The sequence below is a fragment of the Equus przewalskii genome, chromosome X, assembly GCF_037783145.1.
Source record: "Equus przewalskii isolate Varuska chromosome X, EquPr2, whole genome shotgun sequence".
Lineage (NCBI taxonomy): Eukaryota > Metazoa > Chordata > Mammalia > Perissodactyla > Equidae > Equus > Equus przewalskii.
In genome coordinates, this window is record NC_091863.1 from 105,045,521 (window position 1) to 105,071,417 (window position 25,897).

The 25,897-nt window shown below is 39.9% G+C and overlaps 1 protein-coding gene across 30 annotated transcripts in view; it reads right to left on the reverse strand.

Moving 5' to 3' along the window:
* The window catches only part of ENOX2 (ecto-NOX disulfide-thiol exchanger 2), a 258,731-nt gene that overhangs the window by 53,632 nt on the left and 179,202 nt on the right, over positions 1–25,897 (reverse strand). For 24 of the 30 annotated variants that reach the window (XM_070606271.1, XM_070606288.1, XM_070606273.1 and 21 more), the window contains one exon: positions 12,243–12,377. The exons of the other annotated variants lie outside the window; for them this stretch is intronic. In XM_070606271.1, coding sequence (XP_070462372.1) covers positions 12,243–12,339 — 97 coding nt within the window. In that variant the 5' untranslated portion in view covers positions 12,340–12,377. The remainder of the gene's footprint in view (positions 1–12,242; positions 12,378–25,897) is intronic. 30 annotated transcript variants of the gene reach the window in all.

Here is a 25,897-nt window from a genome sequence, read left to right on the forward strand (position 1 = left end):
ATTCACCTAAAATCAGCATCAACACTATTTCGGTGGTGCAATCTCACATGATACCATCAAAGAAATACCATACCACCCAGCTACAATGATTTACTGCCAGGCTACCTTTCTGGAATAAAGACTCTGGGGGGACTCCACAGGCATGAGTTCTGAAGCTTCTTGACTCCACATGTAGGGGGGAGGATTAGAGGGTGCTCCAAAGGGGAGAAATGGGGGCTGGGGTCTACATAGGTTCAGTTTGAGATTGAGACTCCTTGCTTAGATGACACTGCAAACCCTGGGCAGTCCCAGACACTGGAGGGGAACTTAGAAAATTTTGAGAAAGGTGCTTCTTATGATCAGAACCCACGTAGGACCTGCTCTGGACTCGGGGCGCCTACCCTGACGGCACTACCTACCTGGACAGTCCTCAGCACTAGAGGGGGACTTAGAAAATATGGAGGCAGGCATTCCAAAGCATGGAGTCCCCTGAGATGCGGGCCCAGGGCAGGGGCCCTGCTTGCCTGGGTCTAAGGGTGATACTGATTTCATTGTTTAAATTTTGTCTCTATATCAAACTGCAAGTTCTTTGAGAGAGGGGAGTGCATTCTACCTCTTTATTTCTCCACCTCTCACTTCCGTCTTCTTCTACAGAATGCACAGTTTGCTGCAAACAGAGAAAGTATTGCATAAGGAGTTCTGATAATATAGGGGCAGTTACTGCAGCAGTAGTGGGTCCCACTTCCAAAAACTTTACCCTGCTCACCACAAAGGACTGAAGGGCAATGCCTGTAAGCATGTCCTCAAGGTGGCTCTGAATCTCTTGGGTGTATCTCTAAGATGTTGAAGGAGGTGGATCTAAACAGTGGGAAGAATCTGTGGTTCCTACAGAAGCAGAACTTCAGGTACAATAGGACCAGTAGGAGAGAGTCTTGTAACTGGGCAGATCGGCAGATGGGTGACACATGGGCATTCCCCAGTGCAAGCCAGCCCAAGAGAACTAGGGCATTCCCCATCCTCCAACATGCTTGTCATGCCGAGATGTCAAGACCCTGGATGTGTTTGAGAAGAAAAAAATTTCTTCAAAGAGGATATTTTATTTTTCTGAAAACAAATTTACTTTTAGCCCTCGCACATCATCTCACTCAACACGCACATACGCTCTCATGTGAGTGAGCGCACGCACACACACACACACACCCCCCTCTCTTCTTCCCTGTAGCTCCACACACTAGTTATATAACCTTGAGGAAGGTTTCTTAATATTTGTGTGCCTCCATTTCCTTTTGGTAAAAGTAGGGATAAATAATGACATTTAGCTCAAAGGATGAAAGGACAGAACAGATATGAAAACATCTGTCATGATAGGTGGTAGTCCTGATAGGTAGGTTTCCTTCTTTCTATTCAAAACATGCATACACACATCAATAAATTCACTTATTCAGGCATTCATCCCACATTCCACCAACATTTGTGACAGCCTCCTATATGTCAGGCTTTATGCAGGTAGGGGCAGGGGGTCCAGGTCTTCCCTTCCATGTTGGAGACCTTAAGGGCCCTGATAGCCTGTGGTCCTATGCTGTAGAATAAGAGCACTGTGGTTGAGAATGCCATTTATGTCTTTGGAAAATTTGATTCCTTGTGCATAAGATTTTGGAAAAATTGGTAACATTATCTCACCCATTTACAAACTGCTAATTTTCAGTAGAAAAAGATCAGATTAGATTGTGTGCCAACTAAACAATCCCATCTATTTTTCTCTCCTACTGAAATGTTTGTCTTTCTTTTATTGTTCTGTCTGCCTCCTCATTGTTATTCATATAGCTCTGTCACTCACAACTCTACCTTACCAGAGATTACAGAAACATCAGTTCATTAAACAAGTTCTGCCACTTCGACTGAGAAAGAAATGCCTGTCTCCATGTACTGTCTACTAATAAATGGAGAAAAACAAAAAACAAATACACAGGATAAATATAAGTCCTGACTGATGTAGTCACTCACCACTCTGCTGTTTGGCATTATTACATTAATATTTTATGAAATTCATTTAAAACCAAATGTATTCACGACATATGGCTAAAGCTAGAGTAGTAGATAAACTCCCTTTCTTCCTTGCATTCAATATGCCAAGAGTTCCATAGGCTCCACTGCCCAGCAGGGCTTGCTAGAGGGCAGGTTGTACATGACATTTCAAAGGCTCCTATCACATTGTTTATTTCTTTTGTTTATTTTTCACCATTAAGCACCAAAGTAGATGTGAATTTCCAAAGCCAACCAAGAAAACAACCATTTGAAATCATGGGCCTTATACAAGTATTAAATAATCTGAAAAACCAAAGAAGTTCAACAATTTAAAACACATTGGGAATAGAACACCAGAGAAATTCTCTCTCTTTTCCAGCCCCTGACCTGGCCTGGGCCTGAGGAGTATACCAACAAGTATGTAGCATTACTCAAACTTCTGAAGAAGATTTGAAATCGTTTTATAAAAGAATTGTGGAAAAGGTCAAGGTATTCCTCCAAAGTCCTTTTCACAATAAATCCCTGTTCTGTTTTGCTTTTACCATCTCTTCTTCTAGCACCCTTTCCCTATGGCCATCTTGACTCTTGGCATAACCATTGGTGGAAATGTTATAAGATGTGGGTTTGTATTGCTTCTTCTGATTCATGTACTTCCCAAAGTCCCAGCTTACTGTAAATCCTGCAATGTTGCATGCTAGTTGGGCCGGCTTGCTCCTCAGAGTTGTAGCTCTACTACATGGTTTCAAGTAATGCTTCAGCGTAGCTTTAAGCCTTCCTACTGCCAGCAACTTGTGCTCACTCAGAGTAGTTACATGGCAATAGTATTATCCTCCATTCTATTCCAACATCTGAGCCAGAGAGTTACATTGGAGGCACATATCGTTTCTATGCTGCCATCCAGTCATCCATATGTCCATCCATTCAATATTTTGATGCCAGCCCCTTTGCCAGGTGTTGGGGTTGAAGAAATGAGTAAGACAAAAATCCTTGACCTCACAGTCTAGTTCAGAAATAGCCACGCAAACAGTTACAATGCTCTACCACCAATTCTCATCGCCAAATTACTTACTGGATGCCTACAATGAGATAGGCACTATGCTAAGCATTTTATATAATCTCATTCCAATAGACCTGTGAGCTAGTTATTGGTATTATCCTTCATTTTATAAAGGAACTGGGGCTCAAGGGTTTAGTTACTTGCCCAAGGTTACACAGCCAGTAACAGGCAGAACTAGGATTCAAATCCAGGTTAGTCTAACTCTAATGCTCTTGACCACTACATTGCCTCTCAATGTAGTATGACAATCGTTTTAACAAATTAATTTAATTGTAGGTATAAGTTGAAGCAAGTATGGTGAAAAACATGGCAGATGAACAACAAAATGCTTCCATACAATTCTTTTTTCCTAGTGTGGCAGATTAAAGGTGGATACAAATTCTTTGACACTCCTCTCACCAAGAAATGAGGTCTACGGGCTGGCCCAGTGGCACAGTGGTTAAGTTTGCATGTTCTGCTTCAGTGGCCCAGGGTGTGCCGGTTCAGATCCTGGGTGCAGACCTATGCACCACTTGGCAAGGCATGCTGTGGCAGGCGTCCCACGTATAAAGTGGAGGAAGATGGGCACGGATGTTAGCTCAGGGCCAGTCTTCCTCAGCAAAAAGAGGAGGATTGGTGGTGGATGTTAGCTCAGGGCTAATCTTCCTCAAAAAAAGAAATGAGTTCTATGTCCTCCTTCCCTTTTGAATCTGGACAGGCTCTACAACTGCTTTGACCAATAGAATATGACAGAAGGGATGTTGTGCCTGTTTTTAGGCTCAGGCCTTAAGAGAAATACAATTCCCACTTCTTGTTTCCAGGAACATGTGCTATGGGAGCTCTGAATAACCATATAACACGTCCAACTACTGTGATGGAGAGACCACGTGGGGATGGTCTTAGAGTAAATGGAATGGGAAGGATCCAGCTGAATCCACCGTTTTTATCTGTCCCTGCCAAAATGCCGTGTGTATGAGTAAAGTTGTCTTGGAACCTCCAGACTAGCCTGCCACAGCTGAGGCATCCCTGTTGATATCATACGGAACAGAAGAATTAGCCATCTGAGTCCTGCCAAAATTCTTGATCCAGAAAATCTTAAAACAGAATAAAAGAATTATTTTTTAAGCCACTAAGTTATAAAGTAGTTTGTCATACAGCAATAGATAAGCAGAACATGCAGCAACATGCCTAGGGAGAGGTTGTGATTGGTTAATAGAGTTAGTTACTTTCAAAGAATGAAAATAGAAAGTACAATAAGCAGTCCGACTAGACTGACTAAGATTTTTCTCAGCTTATTGAAAAGGTGCTTTGGGACCTTGCAGGGCCCCAGAGCCACTGTCTTGAGCAATTGTTGTCACTGTACTGTTGCTGTGTGGAAGGGCCAGCTGGAACAAGGCCAGATGACTGACACTAAGACTACAGATGTCTACAAGATACTAGAAACCTTAGAGCTTGCCCATCTTTGATGTCTGACAAAGACACCACACAAGCCAATTTTATGATTCAACCTTTGGTATTTTCTGGGAGGTCAGTTCACACTGGCTTTCTTCTTGTAAAATGCAACCTCCACTTTTGTAGCAGGGGTGGGTGGGGTGGTGGTATCCATAATACTACTACCCATTAATTGAGTGTGTATGAATGTCCAGGTTTTAAACACATGATCACACTTAATCTTCACAACAATTCTTTTTTTAAAAATTTTTTATTTATTTTTTTTTAATTTTTATTTTTTTCGGATGTACGTCGTATTTACAACAATTGTAAGGAATGGGCAGTATTATTATTCCCTATTTTACAGATGAGGAAATTCAAGTTCCTAGAGATAAAACAGTAACACCACAAAGTAGGTGGCTTTTACTAACCATGCTCTCAATCATCAGTCTATACCACTTCCCACAAAGTCCATGGGTCCACAGGAAAAGAAGATGCTCCTTGTCAGGTTAAGCTCTGTATCTACCTACTGAGCCTGTAGCGCACCTCCAATTAGTCCTGTACAAGAGGCTACCTTGGGGTTGCTTATCTCTACACCTAGAATTTCCTGTTGAGATATTCAATATATGTATTGCCACAGTGTTAGGTAATTTAGAGACCTCTGTTTTAAATCTTTTGTCTCAACTTTGACCCACAGGAGAAGGTGGAATTATGGCACTGCATGAACTGGAGGTAGGCAAAGGTAGGAGGTGACATATTTACTATCTTGCTTGCTTTTTCAGAATTAGACCCTGATTCTGGCTGGCTGGAAGCCCCTTCATACCCTCAGAAAGGCTGTCCCTGCACTTAGTGACTTCTCCCTACTCATTCCCCCCAGGCCTATAAAGGCATTTCCAATCTTTTAGGTGTTCCAGAAACCCTTTGAGTACCAGGAAGTAGTTTGCACTCACAGTAAAACCATTGAAATGCAACCATAGATTAGTCTAAAATAAGTGTTCCCAATAGGATCTAATTATATATGCACAATTCAGTTATTTTATAGAAAATTATTATTTCAATTCAGGTATATATTTCTGAATACATTATCGCTATTTCTTTAGCGTTCCTACAAAATTCACTGTAAAATTAAGAATTATACCTGGGTATGGAGAAATTTTAACCTACTATGGTCCTGACTGCCTCCTCTCTATGTAGATCCTTGAAAAGACTTTTCAGGCAGCCAACCTGAAGAGAGAACACAGATTTCTAAGGACAGCCTGGCTGAGCTGCAAGATGATCCTGGACTTATCACTAGCCCTCTTGGAAACAGAGCAGAAGTTTCCAAGTTGTTGTACAATGACTCTCAAATTCTACCAACATCTGCCCTGCTTCCCCAGAAGATCATCTCAATCCTTGTTTCAGGCCAGCTATAAAACTGTGGCAGGGCCTGGCTCATGTACAACGGCAAACAAGGTAGCAAACTGGGCTTGGGTGGGTTCTGTGTCATAATTTCAGTTCACAAAGACTCTCCAATAAGTCTCCACTTTGAACCCAAATTGCCACCAATGAAGCTTTATTTCTTTAATGTAAGTTTTTGCAAATATCTACCTTTCTAGCCCACCTTCCCCCTACTCCTTCCTGTTTATTTACACTGTGCTCTCGCCTTGTTAGAACATTTGACAGATTCAGGGTCATGCCCTCGCTTCTCATCCAGGGATGCTGTGAACACTTTTGGAGGGGCATTAGTGGGGACATTGCACACTACAATTGTGGTTCCAAAATTTATGGATTTTAGAGATGAATAAAATAAAATTATATAAATACACATATTTAAGGTTGCCAACCTCTTAATTTGCAAAGAAAAGATGTGGGGAAAAAATAACAGAAACTAACCAATGTACTATTCACACAGTTCATAAAAGACAGAACGTTTTAAAACCAAAAATATAGGAAGTCTATAATTTCAGAATAAAGAATAGCTCTTTCAATTGAGCAAATTTACCTTCATGAAAAATTCACTATATTTTTAGTTTTTACATTTTGCAGCAAACTAGGGAAAGTAATATTGACGGGTCCTGGGCTATGCACCAGTGTTTGGGCTTTAGAGATCATTCAACTACCTCACTTAGAGTGCACTCCCATATGTGAAGCTCCCTATGAAAAATTCTCTCTGAACTAAAATGTCAAACACACACACAAAAGTGTTGAGGCCCATGAAACGTCTGACCTCTCCCCTGGATTGGTATATTTTCTCTTCATGGAAAATGCAAATTGTATGACTGATCAGGTTTCCCTTTTTGTTTTGGCTATCTGGTCACAGGTGCAGCTCAACTTTAGAAACTCCATGGGTTCCTATGACCTGCACATCTGAATTCTAATTAACCTCCCCACCTGGTCTTCACCTTCTAGTCTCATTTATATTTTCCTAGATGCTTGTTTATTTTACTTGTAATTTTTCTCTTTTATTGTAATCTTTCTTATAAGTTGCCTCAAAGCGTTTGTGGAATGAGGTAACGTAATTCAAGTCAGTATTTAACCATTGTCCCCATACTGTATACTCTTGTACACCTTCCAGTCACTGATGCACCATTTCCTCTGCCTGGACTGTCCTTGGTTCTTTTTTTTCATCTCACACATACCTACATATCCCCGGACACTGAGCTCAAATGTTACCACTTCTGTGAACCTTCCCTGACCACCATGGCCTATCTGGCACTCCCCCTCATCCTACCCAGGCTAAAACAATACTTTTCTACATATTTCTACTATGACACTTGCTACATTGTGGTATAGTGATATTGACTTTGCTGCCTCTGCCACTGGATTCCGGGTTCAAAGGCAAGGATTGAGCCAAGCCCAGTTTCGATCCCCTTGACCTAACTCAATATATTTTTAACAAATAGATGGGTGAATAAAAGCACAAATGGACAAAACAGATGGGAAGCCTTTGAGCTGCTGTCAGTCAAGAGGCACCTCATAGATGAGAACAGATTTTATTAAGGAGAAAATATGGGGGTTCTAAAAGTACTGGAGTCATAACGAGGACAAGCATCTTCCTCTTTTTTGTTGATTGCTTTATCCCCAGGGCTTCTTGAAGTACCTTGCATACAGCGGGCCTTAGTAATTACTTCTTATATGAATGAACGAATAAATGGTCTCACTTGGCCACTCTTCATAATAGTTTCTGTGAAGAGCCCTCAGATTACTATCACTATGTAGGATTCAAGCTTGTTTTGAAGAGACATCAGTTCTTTTTGGTACAGTGTTTTACATATCACTGCCTTTCGGTGAAGTGTCCACATGATAATGAACAGTGCTCTCCTTTCTCAAGATCTCAACCTTATCTGCCACTGAAGGCACATTCTACTTGTGGAAAATATTAGAAATAATAGAAACCCAAGTCTGAGCCTCCTTGAGAAGCTTGTAGAACAGTGGCCTGTCATGTGTCACACATCCTCATTTTTTTCTGTTTCCATCAGAGTTGGCCTGCTGGGTATAGAGAGAACTGCCTCCTTAAGAATGATAATGGCTATAGATGGGCAAGGTCTTGCTGTGGGAATAACGTCCATGAGTCCATATTTTCCAACATCTCTCATTATGGAGGTGTCATAGTCAATACAGTGGAGACACCATAATGATAGACTCTTCTCTTCCATTGGGACTTCACAGGCACCACATTTGCATGCTAAGTATATTTTAATTGAGGGGAAAATAAAGGAAGCAGCACACAGTATTTAATGAGTACACCTTAATGGGTCCACCCTTGGATTCATCTGGGATGATGAGCAGAACAATACTCCTTAAACAGAAGGCCTGACTCTTTTTGGTACCTCTCTTCATGTGAAAACATTAGTCTCATTTGACCAGCGTGGAAAAGCAAATACTCTTGCAAGAAAGACAGCTGCCAGCCAGAGGGGACCTCCTAATCTGCCATCATTTTGGATTAACTGGATTGAAAAGCAGCTGTACAAAACACTATGTTAGATGAAAGGGAGCTCCACACCAAACCCCAGAGCTAGCCTGTCTCTGCTCCCCACTCAATGAACATAATAAGTCAGACATCGCCATGATGACAAGTATGTGTCCAAAGGACTCAGCTTCCATGACAGGATGGATTTGAGCTCTCTAGGGGAAGTCAAGGATGCTTATGTATCATTTGCTTTTCATCAATGCTAAAAGCATTTTCTATTGTTACAGGCCAGATGAGACAGGACAAAGAAAAGTTTGTTGGCTCAGTAGGAAACCTCCTAAGGGGCAGAAAGTAGCTGAATTACTGAGCCATCAGTGGGTAACCTGAGGGAACAGTTACATGTGGCTCATCTGCTGTCTTTTCCATTTTAAGGAATCTTGGGGGGTGGGGGAAGGATTAGAGGCATCCCATTCAGTTAAAATATTACATAATAAAGATAGAAGGCACTGTGTTCCCCAAACCTTGGCAACACTGGAGTGTGGTGCCAACCTTCCGTTTCTGTGGACACGTCACCAGATTTACAGGGAGCAATCATCAGCACAATCAGACACTCTTCTCTTCACCTGCCATTGTCCAGTGCTTCTCCAGGGAAAAATTTCACCTCTGCATTCATTATCCTTCACTGTTGTTGAGAATACAAATGAGCCATAATTCAACTTTTTGTGAGCCATATATCAGATGTGAACTTGAAAGAATAATAATAATAGCTAAGTTCATGGAGGAATTACTGTGAGCCATGTATCATTCTAAGACTTTACATGTGTTACCTCATTAATCTTCACAATAACCCTATGACTGAGGGTGCTATTATTATCTGCTTTGCAGATGAGGAAACTGAGGCATAGAGACGTTAAGTAACTTGCCAATGGTAACACTAGCTACTTAATGGCGGAGCAGGGATTTATTTGAACCTAGGCACTCTTGATCCAGAACTCACGTTCTAATCTCAACGGTTAAACTGCCTTCCTAAAATAATACAGACAAGAGAAAAGTCAGTTCACACAAAACTCAAGTGATTTTAAACACAGCTTTACAAGTATGTCTTAGCTCAATGCTATTGCCCCTTGAACTTTTAAGACTAGAAGGGCACTACTGAACTAAATACCAGTATTCCGAAGACCTGGTTTCTAAAAAGTCAAGTAAGTTTTCCTAGAGCATAGCTGAGCAATCACTGAATCACAAGGTTGAAGGGGACCCTGGGAAGCCATTTCTTCACAGTCCTTAAGAAAACAAGATGTAGGCAAAGAAGGATAGAGGTAGAAAATAAAATGACTCTTGAAGTTTCAGATGGCCAGTGGGAGGTGGACGTGAAGAACAGTCATTGGAGCTGGCAGTAGTGGAACGGCACCCAAATATTTTCAATTTAAGTGGCAGCTTAGCAGCTATTTGAAGGAAATATGTTAGCATTTCCTTTACCTTAAAGAGCATATAGTACTACTAACAGTAATAATAATGATGACAGTTAACCTTTATGGACTGCTTATTATATGCCAAGCATTGTGCTAAGCATTTTATTTAATCTCCACAGAAATCCTATGAAGTAGATACTATACCTATCTATCCCCATTTTACAGATGAAGAAACTGAGGTACAGAAAAGTCAAGTAACTTGTGCAAGGTCACATAGCTAGCAAGTGGTAGAGCAAAGATTCAAACCCAAGTGCAGTCCATCTTTGAGGCTTGTGTTGTTAAATACTAAGCAAGGTACTGTCTCTGCAGAAATAGCCCTCTGAGCTACTGTTAAGAAAATCTACCCCAATTTTTTAGGCCTATTATTGACCCCAGTGCAAGCTCTGAGCCTGTAATGATGGCTTGGATGATTTTTTACTCTCAGTGTTAGGCCTTTTTTGCTCTACATTATAGACGGGTGGCTAAGCATTGAAGAGTACTTTGTGAACATAGATTTATGTTTAGATGTGATAATTTCCAAACAATATGATATAAGCTAACATTTAGTCTCCTGGCATTAGAGCAGATCTGGCCTCAAGATTTTTCCTGGAACATATACCCATATAGTTCAGATTTCCATAAACTGACACTATTTAAGCCAAACCAGATTGTCTGGTCACTCTAGACTATAAGAGATTGTGACTTGGGACCACTCTATATGGAGCTATAAAATAATATAGAATATTTTGGTTTAAATTTTATTATAATGAAATAACGAAGAAAAGCTGAAAAGCCCATTTAGAAATGTCTATAAGAAATATATTAATAATGATCTTTAAGGTATTTTAATAGCCAACATGTTTGAGCACTAACTATGTGCCAGGCATTGTGCTGAGCACAATTTAATTCTCACAACAAGCTTCAGGTTAGGTACTATTAGTTTGATTTTATGAATGAGGAAATTGAGTCTCATAGAAGATATTTAACTATCCAAGATGAAGTAGTGAAAGAAATAGGCTTGGAAGTCAGCCAGATTGACTCCAGAGTCTGAGCTCTTAACCACTATTAATAAGGGCTCCTGTCATAACACCCGCTGATCCCAGATTGGCCCCACTAGTCATTTAAAACCGAAGGAGATCCATGGTCCAATCATTCTAGCCCTCAAAGGATCCCTGGTTGCTCATTTCAATTATTGTTGGTGTAATGGAGTAGGATGCAGTCTAGTCGACTGCAGTCCATAGTATAAGTTACAGTGTGGTGGGACAGTTTTTTGCCTTTGCCACATATAGAATCCCAGCTCCTTTTTTCTCCACCCATTTCTCATTCATGTATCATTTTTTCTTTATGTTTCGCTGCTTTTATGCTTCTTTCCTAGTTTTCAACGTAATAACATTTCTTAATTTATTATTAAGTATCATTGCTTACCCTACCTCACCCCCATTATAACACAGAAGGATTCAAAATCTGGGCTGGAATTGTGAAATTATTTTTTGGGGGGTGGGGTTAGCTAATTATATAAATGAATGGCACAACAAAGTAGCATCACCCTAGATCTGTTTCTCATCTTTAATGTGCTTGTGAATAACCTGAGGATCACGTTAAAATGTAGCTTCTGATTCAGTACATCTGACTTGTGGCCTGAGATTCTGGGATTCTTAACTCCCAGGTTATGCAGACCACATTTGAGTAGCGAGGTCCTGGATTGGCCTGGTCCTGTCATGCTTTTAAGTAGGATCACAATTAAATGAACATTAATTAAATGGTTTAGGATATTTAAAAAGCAGCCCAGGTTTCCTGAGATGGCAATTCCCTAATGTCTTCACAAACTTATTTTAATGTTTTATAGCTTTGACACTACAGGAAGCTTTTTTTTTGTGTCTAAACTAAACCTTTCAGATGCTGTGACATTTTTCTTCTAATTTTATCTTTAGCGAAAATATATTTGGTACACCGTGCCCATTCTCTTACAGGTTACATTGTTTAAAAAAATATGAACAGTTATTCAATGTTAACAATAGTCTTTGAGATGTTCCCCACCATCTCCGTTCCTCCCCTTTAGGAATCTAAGATTTTGGGGATGTCTAAGTCAGTTCTCATTCCAGCTGCTGTTTATTTGCCTCCTCTAAGAAATCTATAAAACTGGACAAGCTTTGTAATTCCTTGCCAAATTCTGTTGCCTCTTATTTCAATGAGCTATTTAAATGTTCAATGACCATATCCCGCATCAGATATACCCCCAGCTTGCTCATAGTGCAATAGGAAGTATACTAGTAACTACTGGCCACCCAGTCCATAAAGCTCGTATTACAAAAACGCACACTCTAGGCAGAATCTGGTAAATGTCAACTTCAAAATAAATTGTGTCATACTGTTATATTTATTACCACATGGTCAATAAAAAGAAACACTTGTGAGTTGATTAAAAATAGCATACCAGGTAAAATTGGTTGTCCAGCAATTCCCAGCGGTGTCATTCCAAGATTATTCATTGCTGTGGCCCATGCAGTTGGATCAGACATAGGTAGTGTCATTGCAGTGGAATCCACATTCAGAGTTCTACTATTATCAGCTAAAAAGAAATGACAAGCAAAATAATTTTTTCTATTAAGATTTCAGTATCTAGTTTACTTATCAAGGGAAACTCTGGTAAACTCTTTACAGATTTGGACTGATGGACAAGTGGTGGATAGGGCCTTAATTCCAGCTCTTTACAAGGGTTAAAACAATATACTTGAACTGGTAGGAAGTCATAGAATTTGAAAGCAGTTTACCATATGGCATTTTAGTGTGTTTCTTTCTCTCTTTCTCTTTCTCCCTCTCTCTCTCTCTCCCCATGCTCTCCCCTCCCTCCATTCCTTCCCTCTTGTTTTTTTTTTTATGAAGACTTTTTTTTTAAGAGGATTTTTAGGTTCACAGTAAAATGGAGGGGAAGGTACAGAGATTTCACATATACACCCTGCTCCCACACATGCGTAGCCTCCCCCATTAACAACATCCTCCACCAGAGTGGTACATTTGTTACAACTGATGAACCTACATTGACACATTGTAATCACTCAAAAGCCATCCTTTACATTAGGGTTCACTCTTGGTGTTGTATATTCCATGGGTTTGGACAAATGTATAATGACATGTATACATCATTATGCTATCAGAGAGAGTATTTTTGCTACCCTAAAAATCTTCTGTGCTCTGCTTATTCATCCCTCCCAGCGCTCTAACCCCTGATCTTTTTACTCTCTCTATAGTTTTGCCTTTTATAGAATGTCATATAGTTGGATTCGTACAATAGGCAGCCTTTTCAGACTGGCTATTTTCACTTAGTAATATGCATTTAAGGTTCCTCCATGTCTTTTCATGGCTGATAACTCATTTCCTTTTAGTTCTGAAAAATATTCCATTGTTTGGATGTACAACAGTTTATTTATCTGTTCACCTACTGAAGGACATCTTGATCGCTTCCAAATTTTGTCAATTATGAATAAAACTGCTATAAACACCCTTGTGCACATTTTTGTGTGGACATAAGTTTTTTAACTCCTTTGGGTAAATGCCACGCCGCACAATCACTGGATCATATAGTAAGAGCATATTTAGTTTTGTAAGAAACCGTCAATCTGTCTTCCAAAGTGGCTGTACCATTTTGCATTCCTACTAGCAATGAATGAGATTTCCTGTTGCTCCACATCCTCACCAGCATTTGTGTTGTCAGTGTTTTGGATTCTGGCCATTCCAATAGGTGTGTAGTGGTATTTCATTGTTGTTTTAATTGCATTGCCCTGATGACATAGTATGTGGAGAATCTTTTCATATGCTTATTTGCCATCTGTATATTTTCTTTGGTGAGATGTCTATTAAAGTCTTTGGCCCATTTTTTAATCAGGTTTTCTGTTTTCTCATTGTTGAGTTTTAAGAGTTCTTTGTGCATTTTAGCTAACAGTCCTTTATCAGATGTGTATTTTGCAAATACTTTCTCTCAGTCTGTGGCTTGTCTTCTCATTCTCTTGACATTGTCTTTTGTAGAGCAGAAGATTTTAATTGTAATGAAGTCTAACTTATCAATAATTTCTTTCATGGACATGTCTTTGGTGCTGTATTTAAAAAGTCATCATCATATTCAAGGTCATCTAAGTTTCCTCATGTTATCTTCTAGGAGTTTTATAATTTTATATTTCACATTAGGTCTATGATTCACTTTGAGTTAATTTTTGTGATGGGTATGAGATCTGTGTCTAGATTGCTTTTTTTGCATGTGGATGTCCAGTTGTTCTGGCACATCTGTTGAAGAGACTATCTTGCTACATTGTATTGCATTTGCTCCTTTGTCAAAGATCAGTTGACTGTATTTTTGAGGGTCTATTTCTGGGCCCTCTCTTCTATTCCATTGATCTATTTGTCTATTCTTTCACCAATACCACACTGTCTTGATTACTGTAGTTTTGTAGTAAGTCTTGAAGTTGGGTAGCATCATTCTTCCAACTTTGTTCTCATTCAATATTGTGCTGGCTATTCTGGCTCTATTGTCTCTTCATATAAACTTTGGAATCAGTTTGTTGATATCCACAAAATTGCTTGCTTGGATTTTGATTGGAATTGCATTGAATCAACTTGGGAGGAACTGACATCTTGACAATATTGAGTCTTCCTATGAATAAACATGAAATATCTCTCCATTTATTTGGTTCTTTGATTTTGTTCATCAGAGTTTTCTGGATTTTTTTCAAGCATACACACCACAGGAGCTTGGGATGATTAAGAGGTTTCCCATTCTTGTCATCGTCTAGTTGTATATGATTACTTCAGCAGCATCCATCCATACTACTCATGCATGAAAACCAAGACAAAACATCCAAGGGTTTCCAGAGTAGCAATAAAAATTATATTCCTGATGCAATTTCCTATCTTTGAGGCAATAATATTGAATAGAGCTGGACACACAATCAAGAGACATCAAATTAGCCAATTGAGTATTTTGGGGGCTTACAGGGACACCAGAGAATAAGTAGATAGGAGACATAGTCTCTGCCTTCAAAGGTTATATAATCTAATTGAAGAGACCAATGATCATGGTGATGATTATTACTATTATCACTAATTATTGTACACATCATATGCTAGGTAAAGCACCTGGCATACATTAGAACCATTAAACTTTCAAAACAACCCTATAAGATAGGGACTATTTATATCTCCATTTAACAGATGAGAGGCTTTGAAAGGTCATATATATTGCCCAAGATAACATTAAGATGTGTACTTTTAGCCACTATGCTTTACTATCTCCAACTAAACAATTAGGAAACAATGAAAGACTTGAATGGTATAGACAAGAAATTTTACTGAAGTTTAAGGAATGAAGAACTATTGTGGCTTGAGTAGGTGGGGTAGGTGGGAAATGCTTTATCGAAAAGATAGGATTTGAAGGAATGGGCCAGATTTCTATACAACATGTCTTGAGTGATGGGTAGCTATTATATAGGTAAAGAAGAGGGGAAAAAACATTTCAGAAGTAGGGATAACATAAGCAAAGACATTGAAGTGGGTTATATATGCATGTGAATGTATATACTGCACAGTTGGGAGAGAGGTAGTCATAAGTCATCTGAACACAAAGAGACTTTTATTTGGGGAAATTTCCCTCTGACTACTAATTTCCATAGGAAAAACTTTCCATGGCTTTTCCCCTACCTCCCAGTAGGTACTCCTGCCAATTATACCTCCAAAGGCAACTCTGTTCTAATAGTAGCTTGCTAACGTCTATCACATCCTTCCAACCTGGCAACATCAGGGATGATCCTTGGCTGAGTTACTTATACAAGTGCTATTTTGGTCACTGATTGGTCAGAACAAGCAAATGCAAATGTCCAAAAGCATTACTTTTGAAATATTAGTTTTTATTATTTTTCTATGCTGCCTACGCCTCCTCTCCATAAACCACACACACAGACACCCTCCCTCACCACACACACAGAGTGATTGATGGCCCTCAGCATTCGTTACTGCAGTCAGAAGTCACATTTCAGAACTGGTGATTTTTCCATCTGTAGGAACTCTAGTTCTCACATCCAGTTTTCAGTGCACTCCCATGAAGGCATATTAGAAGGCTAGAAATAGACTGCTTGTAAATATTATCAAGAAAACAAATATGGGGCATCAAATATCCTTTGGGTTAAGAGTTTATATAGTGATTATTAGGGTCATCGGAACTCCCAATCTCCAGCCAAGGGAGACAAGATTTAGGAAATGCCTTAGCTGGAAGGGACCTTTAGAGATCACTGAGTCTGCACTCTGATTTTCTCTAGTGGCTGGAGAATGATTCCCAGAGGAAACAGCTAGGTTTAGAAGGACTGGGCCCCAATGCCAAAACTAATTTCTTACAATGGCTTGGCTACTCATTGACTCTGCAGTCCTGGGAAATATAAGAGAATCAGGAATTATTCTCAATAAAGAATTCCGAGATCAAAGAATGAGAATTTACAATGTACCAACCTAGCCAAACCCTGGACTAATTTTGCGGGGAGGGGAGAGAATTATCTAAATTATCAATTTTTTTAAAGGATAGCAGAGTATTACTATTTTCAAAATAGATATTAATTCAAATTGCCTGTAAAAATGTTAGCAGGTAGAGTTCCTGCTAGGCTTGTTTACATGAACAGATAAGGACAATGTGTAATTAACAGCATTATTTTGCTACAATGAATTTGGTTCTTAAATTCTTAAGGAGTTCTGCCTTCTCATGTCCCTTCCCTCCTCCACCACCCATCTCCACCTGTCAAATCCTACTCATTTTTCAAGGGTCATCTCAAATGCCACCTTGTAGGTGAAGCCACCTCATTGGAATTAATTACTCTCTTCTATGTGTTATCATAACACTTTATCCAGAATTCGATTTTTATATGTTTGCTTATTCTCTCACTCCTTTTCCCCAAACCAAACTTTTATTGTCTTACTATACACCAAGTTGTGTGCTAGTGACTAGGAATACAGAGATGAACCAAACTCACTTGCTGCTCCAGAAGAACTCAAAACACAGTGAGCGGCATGACACGTAAACAACCAAATACAAATTATTGTAATAAGTACTGTAATAAAACTATGAGTAAAGTGCTATTGGAACAGAGAAGGAGTAATTAAATCTGTGGGAATGGGTTTGGATGTATGTGCTTGGGGTGGGGGGGTAGGGGGATGAGAAATGCCAGGGAACCCTTCACCAGGAAAGAATCATTTGAAATGGGACTTTAAGGAGAAACAGGATTTTCCTCCACATAGTAAATGGAGGAATAGGGTTGAAAAGCATTCCAGGAGGCAAGAACAAGCGAACATTTACCATTGACTGCCTTGAATTACAGTTATTGGAGACATGTCTCTCTTCTGCTAGCCTGCATGCTCCTTTAGGTCAGGGACTGGGTTTTAGGTATCTTTCTTTCTCCATTTCTTAGTTCAGTGTCTGGTATAAAGTAGGTATTCAAGAAATATTTGAATGAATGAATAAAGAAAATCAACTTATATTGATTTGGGGCACAATAAGCAATCTAGGCAATGACAATCATTGATTATTTGTATACCTTTTCAGAATGATAAATTGTCTTAAAAGGGATGACAATTGCTAAACTGGTTCTCTCTCTCGAGAACAACTGAGTTTAAATGTAGGAATTTACTTAGAGTTACAACCAGGGATAGAAGCACCCAACTAATTATTCAGTTTGATCTCATTAGCTATAATCTTTTTCCCATATAGGCATAGTCATAAATCTAAACAAGCTTGTAAATTTTTACTTTCAATGAAAAATCCCAGATGATCACCTCTCTCTGGCAGCAATATGGATTTAAGGTCTGCACTAACAAAACATGCTGTGTTAAACATCTGTTCCGAATCATCACTTAATGGTGGAAAAGTTAATTCCTGGCCTGATTCACTTTCCAGACTAAAAATGGATATCTAGCAATTTCCTTAAGTGTTTTATAAAAGTAGTCTCACTTCACTAAAGGAAGAGATTGCTCATTTTCTCATGAGTTCTACACTCACTGGCAGTGGCCAAGAATATTCAGAAGGCAAGTCCTTGTGGTTGTCAAATGGTCTTCAGAATACCTCACCCAAGTCTGAAGAACATGTCCTGCTATTCCGGTTCTCTGTTCTGCTTGTGTGCTTGTGTGGCGATTCCTCAAGAGATCACAGGTTGTAGAGTGGTTGTGAATGAGTGCCTTCCAGGTAAGTAGATTGAAGACATGGCATTTTGGAACAAGAGTTCATTAGCATCAAAAGAACAAAAGATTTGGAAGTGATCATCCACTTTAACTTGGTATCACTCCATAACTATCAAATCATTGCCATCTGTTTTTTATTGTTTATGCTTCCCTGATTAGTCAATTACTGTCAAAGTTATTTGATCTTGAAGACAATACACACACACACGCACACACATGCAGGCACACAGGCACACACATTCTGTAATACACCTATCCTGTAGTGGAGTTAATTATTTCAAACGTTTTCTTTATTTTCTGTGAAATAAGTTCAGTATGTTGGTGCCAGCTCGCCAATCGCGGTCTTTTTTTAAGACAAATGGTCTCCTTCTCTGACAAATTACTCTCCTATAATTCTCTTTCTTATGTCCAGTTGGTTGTCATGCTTGCTGTAATTTTGTTACCCAGTATTGTGCAAAGTTGAGGAGAGGATTTTGTCAACAAACGTCTATTGAAAGTGTGTTAAGAGTAGGAAGCAATCCTGCTTAGTGATCGAGAGGATGGGTTTGGGAATCAGACGGCTCTGGGCTAGAGTTTAGTTCTACTACTTAGTAGCTGTAATGTACTCATTATCTTTCTTTTTTTTCTTTTCTTCTCTTCTTGCCAGCCTGCCTTCCAGCCTTCCTTTCATATTTACTGTCTGTTCATTGAACATTTTCTATGTGTCAGGCATCATTCTAGATATTGAAGACATTATGGTGAGTCAAAAAGGCTTCATCCTTGGTCTTATGACACTAACACTCTAGTGCAGGAGGGAGATAGTAAAATACAAATAAATATAAAATAATTACACATTGTGATAAGTGCTCTGAATAGAGAACTGGGTTTGATGAGAAAAACGCAAGCTACAAAATTAGGAAAATGATAGTATCTACCTTACGGGTTTGTTGAAGATTAAATTAGATAATGTGGGTAAAGAATTTAGTATGGCTTCTGGCTCATATTGTGCACCTGGTAAGTGATAATAATAACATGGGAATAGTTAAGAAGACGATGATGAAGTACTCCCAGCCCTTGAAGGGCTCAAAGTCTACTGAGAGACACAGTATATATATGAATTATTACAATACATTATACAAATAATGAAACAGGCACAGAGAGTTTAAGTAATCAGCTCAGTATTACACAGCTAATAAGTGGCAGAACAAGAATACAAACCCAGGCAGCTCTGATGCCGATGCCCACAGTCTTCTCCATCACACTGAACTCTCTCCCAAAGAACCCCTTTACTTTCTGTGCTCCCCTAGCTCACTGAACACATTACAATAGCCCCTACTACATTATATTTTTATCATCTCTTTCCATGTCTGTCTCTCCTCGTAGACTCTGGAATCCCTTATTCCTTCTTGTTATTCCCAGTGCCTATACACCATGTCTGACATAGAGTAGATGTTCGATAAACTATTTTAAATAAATGAATGAGGAAATATATGAGTATATGTAAGAGAGTCCTGCACAGACATTCTTCTTCCCAGAAGCAGGTGCCAAGCTACTTAGAATGGGCTACTACTCTGTTCTTGTATTAAGATAAAATCTCTTTTGGTGGCTTTCTTCTGAGATTGAATATTAAACATTTTTAACGGCGAGAGAGAGGAAGATAAATAAAATGGTGATAATTTGAAGTATTAATTGAAGTATATAATTCTAACATGCTGATAACACAAGAAAATCACAATTACAGAAATACAAACTTTAAGAAAGATAAATCTGGAGATGGGGAGATAATTTACATCACAGATAAATTCTTCATGGTTAAGAAGGAACTGACTGGAATTTCTTTGGGAATTTAAGGTAATTAAATTTACTAAAATAAATGTGTGTGCAGCAGCCATATTTGTTAGTTCCTGAGGGAAGAGGACATAAACCTCATTTACTTTTGTATATTCTACAGTGATTAGCTCAAAGTATGTGCCAATAAGTGTGCTTTTAAATAAGTGAACTCTGCAAGAAGTCAGCAATTGTACAAAGTGGGGCTTGCCGGCGATGTGCATTTCATAGACCCACAGCCAAAAAAATCTCTGCATTGTGTAGTCCTGAATGGTAGACTTAGCTCCCTAGTCATTTCTGCGGAAGGAAGATAGTGGTCCAAAGCTGGGTGAAACATCAGACCTCTGGAACATACCAGGATTTAGATAAATGGTAAATAATAGTGTTAATGATAGTAATCATAACAAAACTAATACTGGTTAACACTTAATACTTATTATGTGCTGCACACTGTTCTAGGCACTTTATGTACATTAATTTAAAACTTATAACAACTCTATAAAGTAGGACCTCTCATTATCCTCATTTTACTGATGAGGTGACAGAAACAGAGAGGTTAAACAACCTGTTGATGTTCATACGGTTAGCTTGTAGTGGAGCTGGGATTCAAATCCAGGCAGTCTGGCTCCACAATTCATGTTCTTAACCACTCTGCTAAACTAGGGAAGTCATAAAGTTATAGAATATTGGAGCTGGGAGGGCTATAGAGCTCATCACTATACAGATGGCTGCTCCCTGGGTCATCTAGTGCAGTTGTGCTTAACTGGGGCTAAGTTTGCCCCCACCAGGGGACGTATTTGGAGACATCTTTGGTTGTCACCACTGAGGGCTGGGAGGTGCTACTGACATCTAGTGGATAGAAGCCAGGGATACTGGTAAATATCCTACACTGTATAGGACAGTCCCCCACAACAAACAATTATCTGACCCAAAATGTCAATAGTGCCACGGTTCAGAAACCATGTTCTATTGAAGCAATTTTAGTGTGTTCTTACCGAAGAGTGCCTTATATCTCTAGTTTCTTGACAATCCCTTTCCATCTATTACATGTGCAGCCAATCCCAACTTCTGCAGTTTATTTATGCCCTACTCCCTTATGCCACTGTGCTAAGACTAATCTGATTGCCCACCCCTCACAGAGTCTATTAACATTTTTAGCATGGTTACTTTTTTTTGGTGAGGAAGATTGGTGACCTAGCATCTGTCACCAATCTTCCCCTTTTGCTTGAGGAAGATCATCCCTGAGCTAACATCTGTGCCAATCTTCCTCTACTTTGTATATGGGACGCCACCATAGCATGGCTTGATGGGTGGTGTGCACGTCCATGCCCGGGATCTGATCCCGTGGACCCTGGGCCACCAAAGCAGAGTGTGCAAACTTAACCACTATGCCACCGGGCCGGCCCCAGTGTGGTTACTTTTATTCTTCACAACAAAGAAATGATCCTCATGATGGGGAGGCCAGGTGCCATGGAAGGCTGATGGAGTACTGTTTAGAGAATGGTTCTGGGAATAGCACTAGGAATACCATGACAAAAGGAAGAGAGAGAAGAAGTTTAGAAAATGCTTGCATGAAACACAGAAGAAAGTCCCATCTCTAGCATATCACACGGGACTTTGCATACAGTAGGCACTCAAGAAGTATTTGTTGTATAAGATTATGGCACAAGGGCAGGGTTGGGTGTCCTAGAACTGAATAACATTGTGCTTTCTGTGCTCTGGCTAAGGGAAAGGAAATAGTAGGATAAATCATGTTTTGGGTCTGCATTAAGCCTAAGGCTCAAGGTTTTATCTTCTGTTTGGTATTTATTGCTCATGAAGCAATATATTGCGTGTTGCAGGTGTTATTTTGAATCCCTCTTCATTTTCTTTGAAAATTAACAATCCATCACTGTGTGTGAACAATGCACTGAAGCCCCAGGCACATCCCACTCTCTCTCAGATCACAGACGTCACCAGCAGTGACGCCACAGCTTGCATCATGGCTATGCAGGGTGAGAGAACTGACAGGGGCTTTTGCAAGACAAGGCTCCCAGGCAGCTTGAGGAAGATGACACTATTAGGACAAGCAGGGACTTTATCTCCTTATGAGAGGTACCAAGGATTGATCAAAGAGCTACTCAAGGGGATCAGGACGTCACAACATATTCTTCCTTGGGGAAGAGGAGAGGACGGCACGGGAGTGAGGGGAAAGGGAAAGGGAAAGGAAAGGGCTTTTATGCTAGTCTATATAGTAGGTAATCATTCTGACATGGGCTGTGATTACGGCAGGGTATAGGTGGGGGACAGTAGCTTGATCCTCAACTATGCAGATGAGAACCTCAGGGTAGAGGGTGCTTTCACAAACTGACCCTCATCCTGGAAGATTCATTTTTTTATTTTTTGAAGATTGGTACCTGAGCTAACATCCATTGCCAATCTTCTTTTTTTTTCCTCCTTCTTCTTCTCCCCGAAGTCCCCCAGTACATAGTTGTACATTCTAGTTGTGAGTGCCTCTGGTTGTGCTATGTGGGACACCCTCTCAGCATGGCTTGATGAGCGGTGCCATGTCTGTGCCCAGGATCCAAACTGGTGAAACCCTGGGCCGTTGAAGCAGAGCGCGCGAACTTAACCACTCGGCCATGGGGCCCTCCACAAGATTCATTGTTTTAGTCTATAGGCTAGAGTGTCCTGGAGACAGCCAACTCCATATTGGAGCAGTTATAAGGATGTTCAAGGTTTTTAACTAGATCTATGAGAAGCTAGAGTGCCAAACCAGCCCTCCAGATGGCAGTTGCAGTGGGCATGAGGGTACAGCGAGGAAGAAGAAAGCCACAGGTTTTGGCATATGCCTCTCCAAGGAACTCACAGCATATATCCTACATTCACGAAGGCAATAGGGTATAGTGGAAGAAATACAGAACTTGGGGCCAGACAGATCTAAAATCAAATTTTGGCTCTATTATTTACTAGCTGTGTGACTTTAGGCAGGTTCCATACACTTTTTAGCCTGTTTATTCACCTATAGTTAGAGATGATGATACCTATCTTTCAAGTACTAAGCTAATGATGTTGATTCCTAACATTAAGTGCTTATTATGCGTCTAACAGTATTTTAAGGCTTTATATGTATTATGTAATCTAATCCTCACAAAAATCCTATAAGATAGGAAATATTTATCATTATACCCATTTTACAGATAAGGAAAATGAAACACAAGGAAGTTAGGAAGTTGCCCAAAGTCACAGATGGAGTTAATGTTGGAGTTGAAATTCAAATTTAGGCAGTAGGGCTCCAGAGCCCACACTTTTAAGCACTGAGCTATATACCATCACTACAGTATAAAGAATGCCGAGCAAGTACTCAGTTGTGATCTTAACCCCACTTCCTTTATCTTTCCCTTCCTTTTTTTCAGGTTAAGAAAGAAACCATTCAGCTGCCCTGTGAAGGACTCCTCCCATTTCTCTGAGCTGGAGCCAGGGGCCTCCTTTGTTATTTTAAGGTGGGCTGGCATGGTTAAAGAATTTCAGGGACAGTCTTTGTCACTTCAAGGTTATTAGCTGAATGTGAGCCAGGAGAATGGGCTGAGGTTGGATGCAGGGGTCCTGGAACCCTAGGCAGGCTCCAGCATGGGAACCTGGGAGGCTTCCTCCAAGAGCAGTGGCTAGCTGCACTAGAGAGGCTCTCTTGAGCTTTTCTGGACTAACGTCCATAATTCTCCACCCCTGGCTTCTTGGGCTTCTGAGTTACCAGTGAAATCACATTACCCTGATCTAGGGTGAATGGCTGACTGTGGCCCTCTAATCTTTAAGATCGCATCATCACATTTGTTCCATATTTCCTCACCTGATATTTAAAGAACACCGGAAGCATAAATGGGCCGCAAAAATGTTACTTACTCCAGTTCCTTTAACATCTGCACTAATTGCCTGTTAAGCCACACATTCCTTTTCATTGTTTTGGAACAGATGCATTAATATTACTGTCAGGATCCCAAATGTTGTAGCTACTGGTTTTCAGCTAGAAATCTTAATATTTAACAAAACTAATTGCATTTCAGGTACTGAGTATGCTCTTTAAGTTAATGGTGTGGCTGATGGTAGAGAGGGAATGGAGAAAGAAAAACAGAAGCATAAACTCTGTAAGTTCCGCAAATTCTGTGGTCTACGCTTTCCTGAGGGAAGTTGTGTAAGAGATGACTTGGCAACCTTGTGCTACGCTGTTGGAAGTCTGGCAAGATCTCCTGGAGGAAAAAATAAACAGCCCTGAAGTTAATCCACAAGCCGTTCTGCTTTAGCCCTTGTTGCTGAAAATTTTTCCAACATGTTTCAGTCTAGTTCCTGGCCATAGGAGATAGAGTACAACAAAGATAAATATAGCATGGACTAGATCTGGAATTAGGAGGGCTGAGTTTGAACTCTGGCTCTACTGTTTACTCGCTGTGTGGCAATCACTTACACCCGTGTTTGTCAAAGTGCGGTCCAACCAAGTACATCAGAATCACCTGGCATGCTTGCTAAATAGCCAAGTTTCAGGGCCCGTGACTGAGGTTTTTACCTGGTGGTGCTGGGGAATCTTGTTGAACAAGCACCCTAGATAATTCTTATGCCCACTGCAAATTTGAGAAACACAGAGCTTCAGTTTCCCTATCCATAAATAAGAATGATAGAACCCCTTTCACAGGGTTGTGGTGAAAACAACACAGGTGGGCGATATGTGCCAGCTGTACCTGAATCTTTGAATGAGATTATGGCAGGGCTTCAGGATACATTCTGAATATTAATTTAACAAATGTGCTAAATCCATGCACTACTTGGTGGTACCAAGGTGAAAAATTCATGTTTCCCTGCCCTTTGAAGGGCTCATAGACTAGTGCGAGAGATAGACACGAAAAGAAAAACTACTGTATAGTTTGATAATGGCTAAACAGACATATGAAGAAGGGGGAGGCAGTTACTCTGCTAGGAGGAGAGGTGGTGGTGGAGGAGGGAGGGGAGCATAGAGGACATGATGTTAAGCTGGTGAAGGTGACTTTAAAGTGAGTTTTGAGAGAAAAGCCAATTATTATGGTACCATCAGTGTCTTAAAAGGTATAGGAGATAAGGCTGTATTTGTGCTAAGTCTAAATCCCAGAATAGATATTGTCCTTGTTTTGGGAGATGGGCATGAGTGAAGAATATTTTCCATATCACTTTACTTATTATTCCTCTCTCCTAAAAGTTGAAGGTTAAAACACTGGAGTCTTTTGTGTTCTTCTGTTGGTTGGACTCTAAGAGGATGGGTATTAGACCATATTGTTGAATTGCTTTGCAGGTCACTAACTACAAGGCCATGGTCTAAGTCAGGGGGGTGGGACACTGGCCATGACCACTATAAACAAGTCAAGTGTTAAATCCTACCGATAATGGGAACTTTGGCTTGAGAACTAGCTGCCTCAGCAGAGTCATCCTCAAATATTAAGGGCAATGCTATATATACACATCCAGCCGCGGGAGGCAGTGAGTAATGGCTCTGCCTTGGACCAGCAGCCCTGGCCCCTTTCTAGCTTCTTTACCTCTGAAGGCAGCCTAACTCAAGTTTTCAAATTCCACTTCAATTTGACAAATAATCAGAAAACAATAGTCTTCACTATACAGAATTTCACACTGCCCCCACCACCCTGTTTCAAAATGACTGATTTTTTTTTTAAACTGCAACGCACTCTCACTAACCCCCATCATGCTTTTGGCCAGACCAAGCATGAGAAACTCTCAATCTTTAATGCTGTGTGACCCTGAATGAAAAAAATAATGGAGTTTGTAATAGTAGTTAAGATCTTGGTCTTTGGATTAGATCTGAGTTCTAATCCTGGCCCACCACTTATTAGCTGTGTGATGCTAGGGAAGTGACTTAATGTCTCTGTTCTTCATTTTCTACATCTGAAAAATGACGAAAATAATAGTACCTATCTCATAGGGCTGTGGTAAGGATTAAGGGAGAAAATATGTAAAAAAAAGAAAGAAAGAAAGAAAGAAAAGCCCATTGCAACATCTAGCTCAGTAAGTGGTTGTAGAATACTAGTAATTATTATTAATATATTAACAATAGTGGGCATTGCC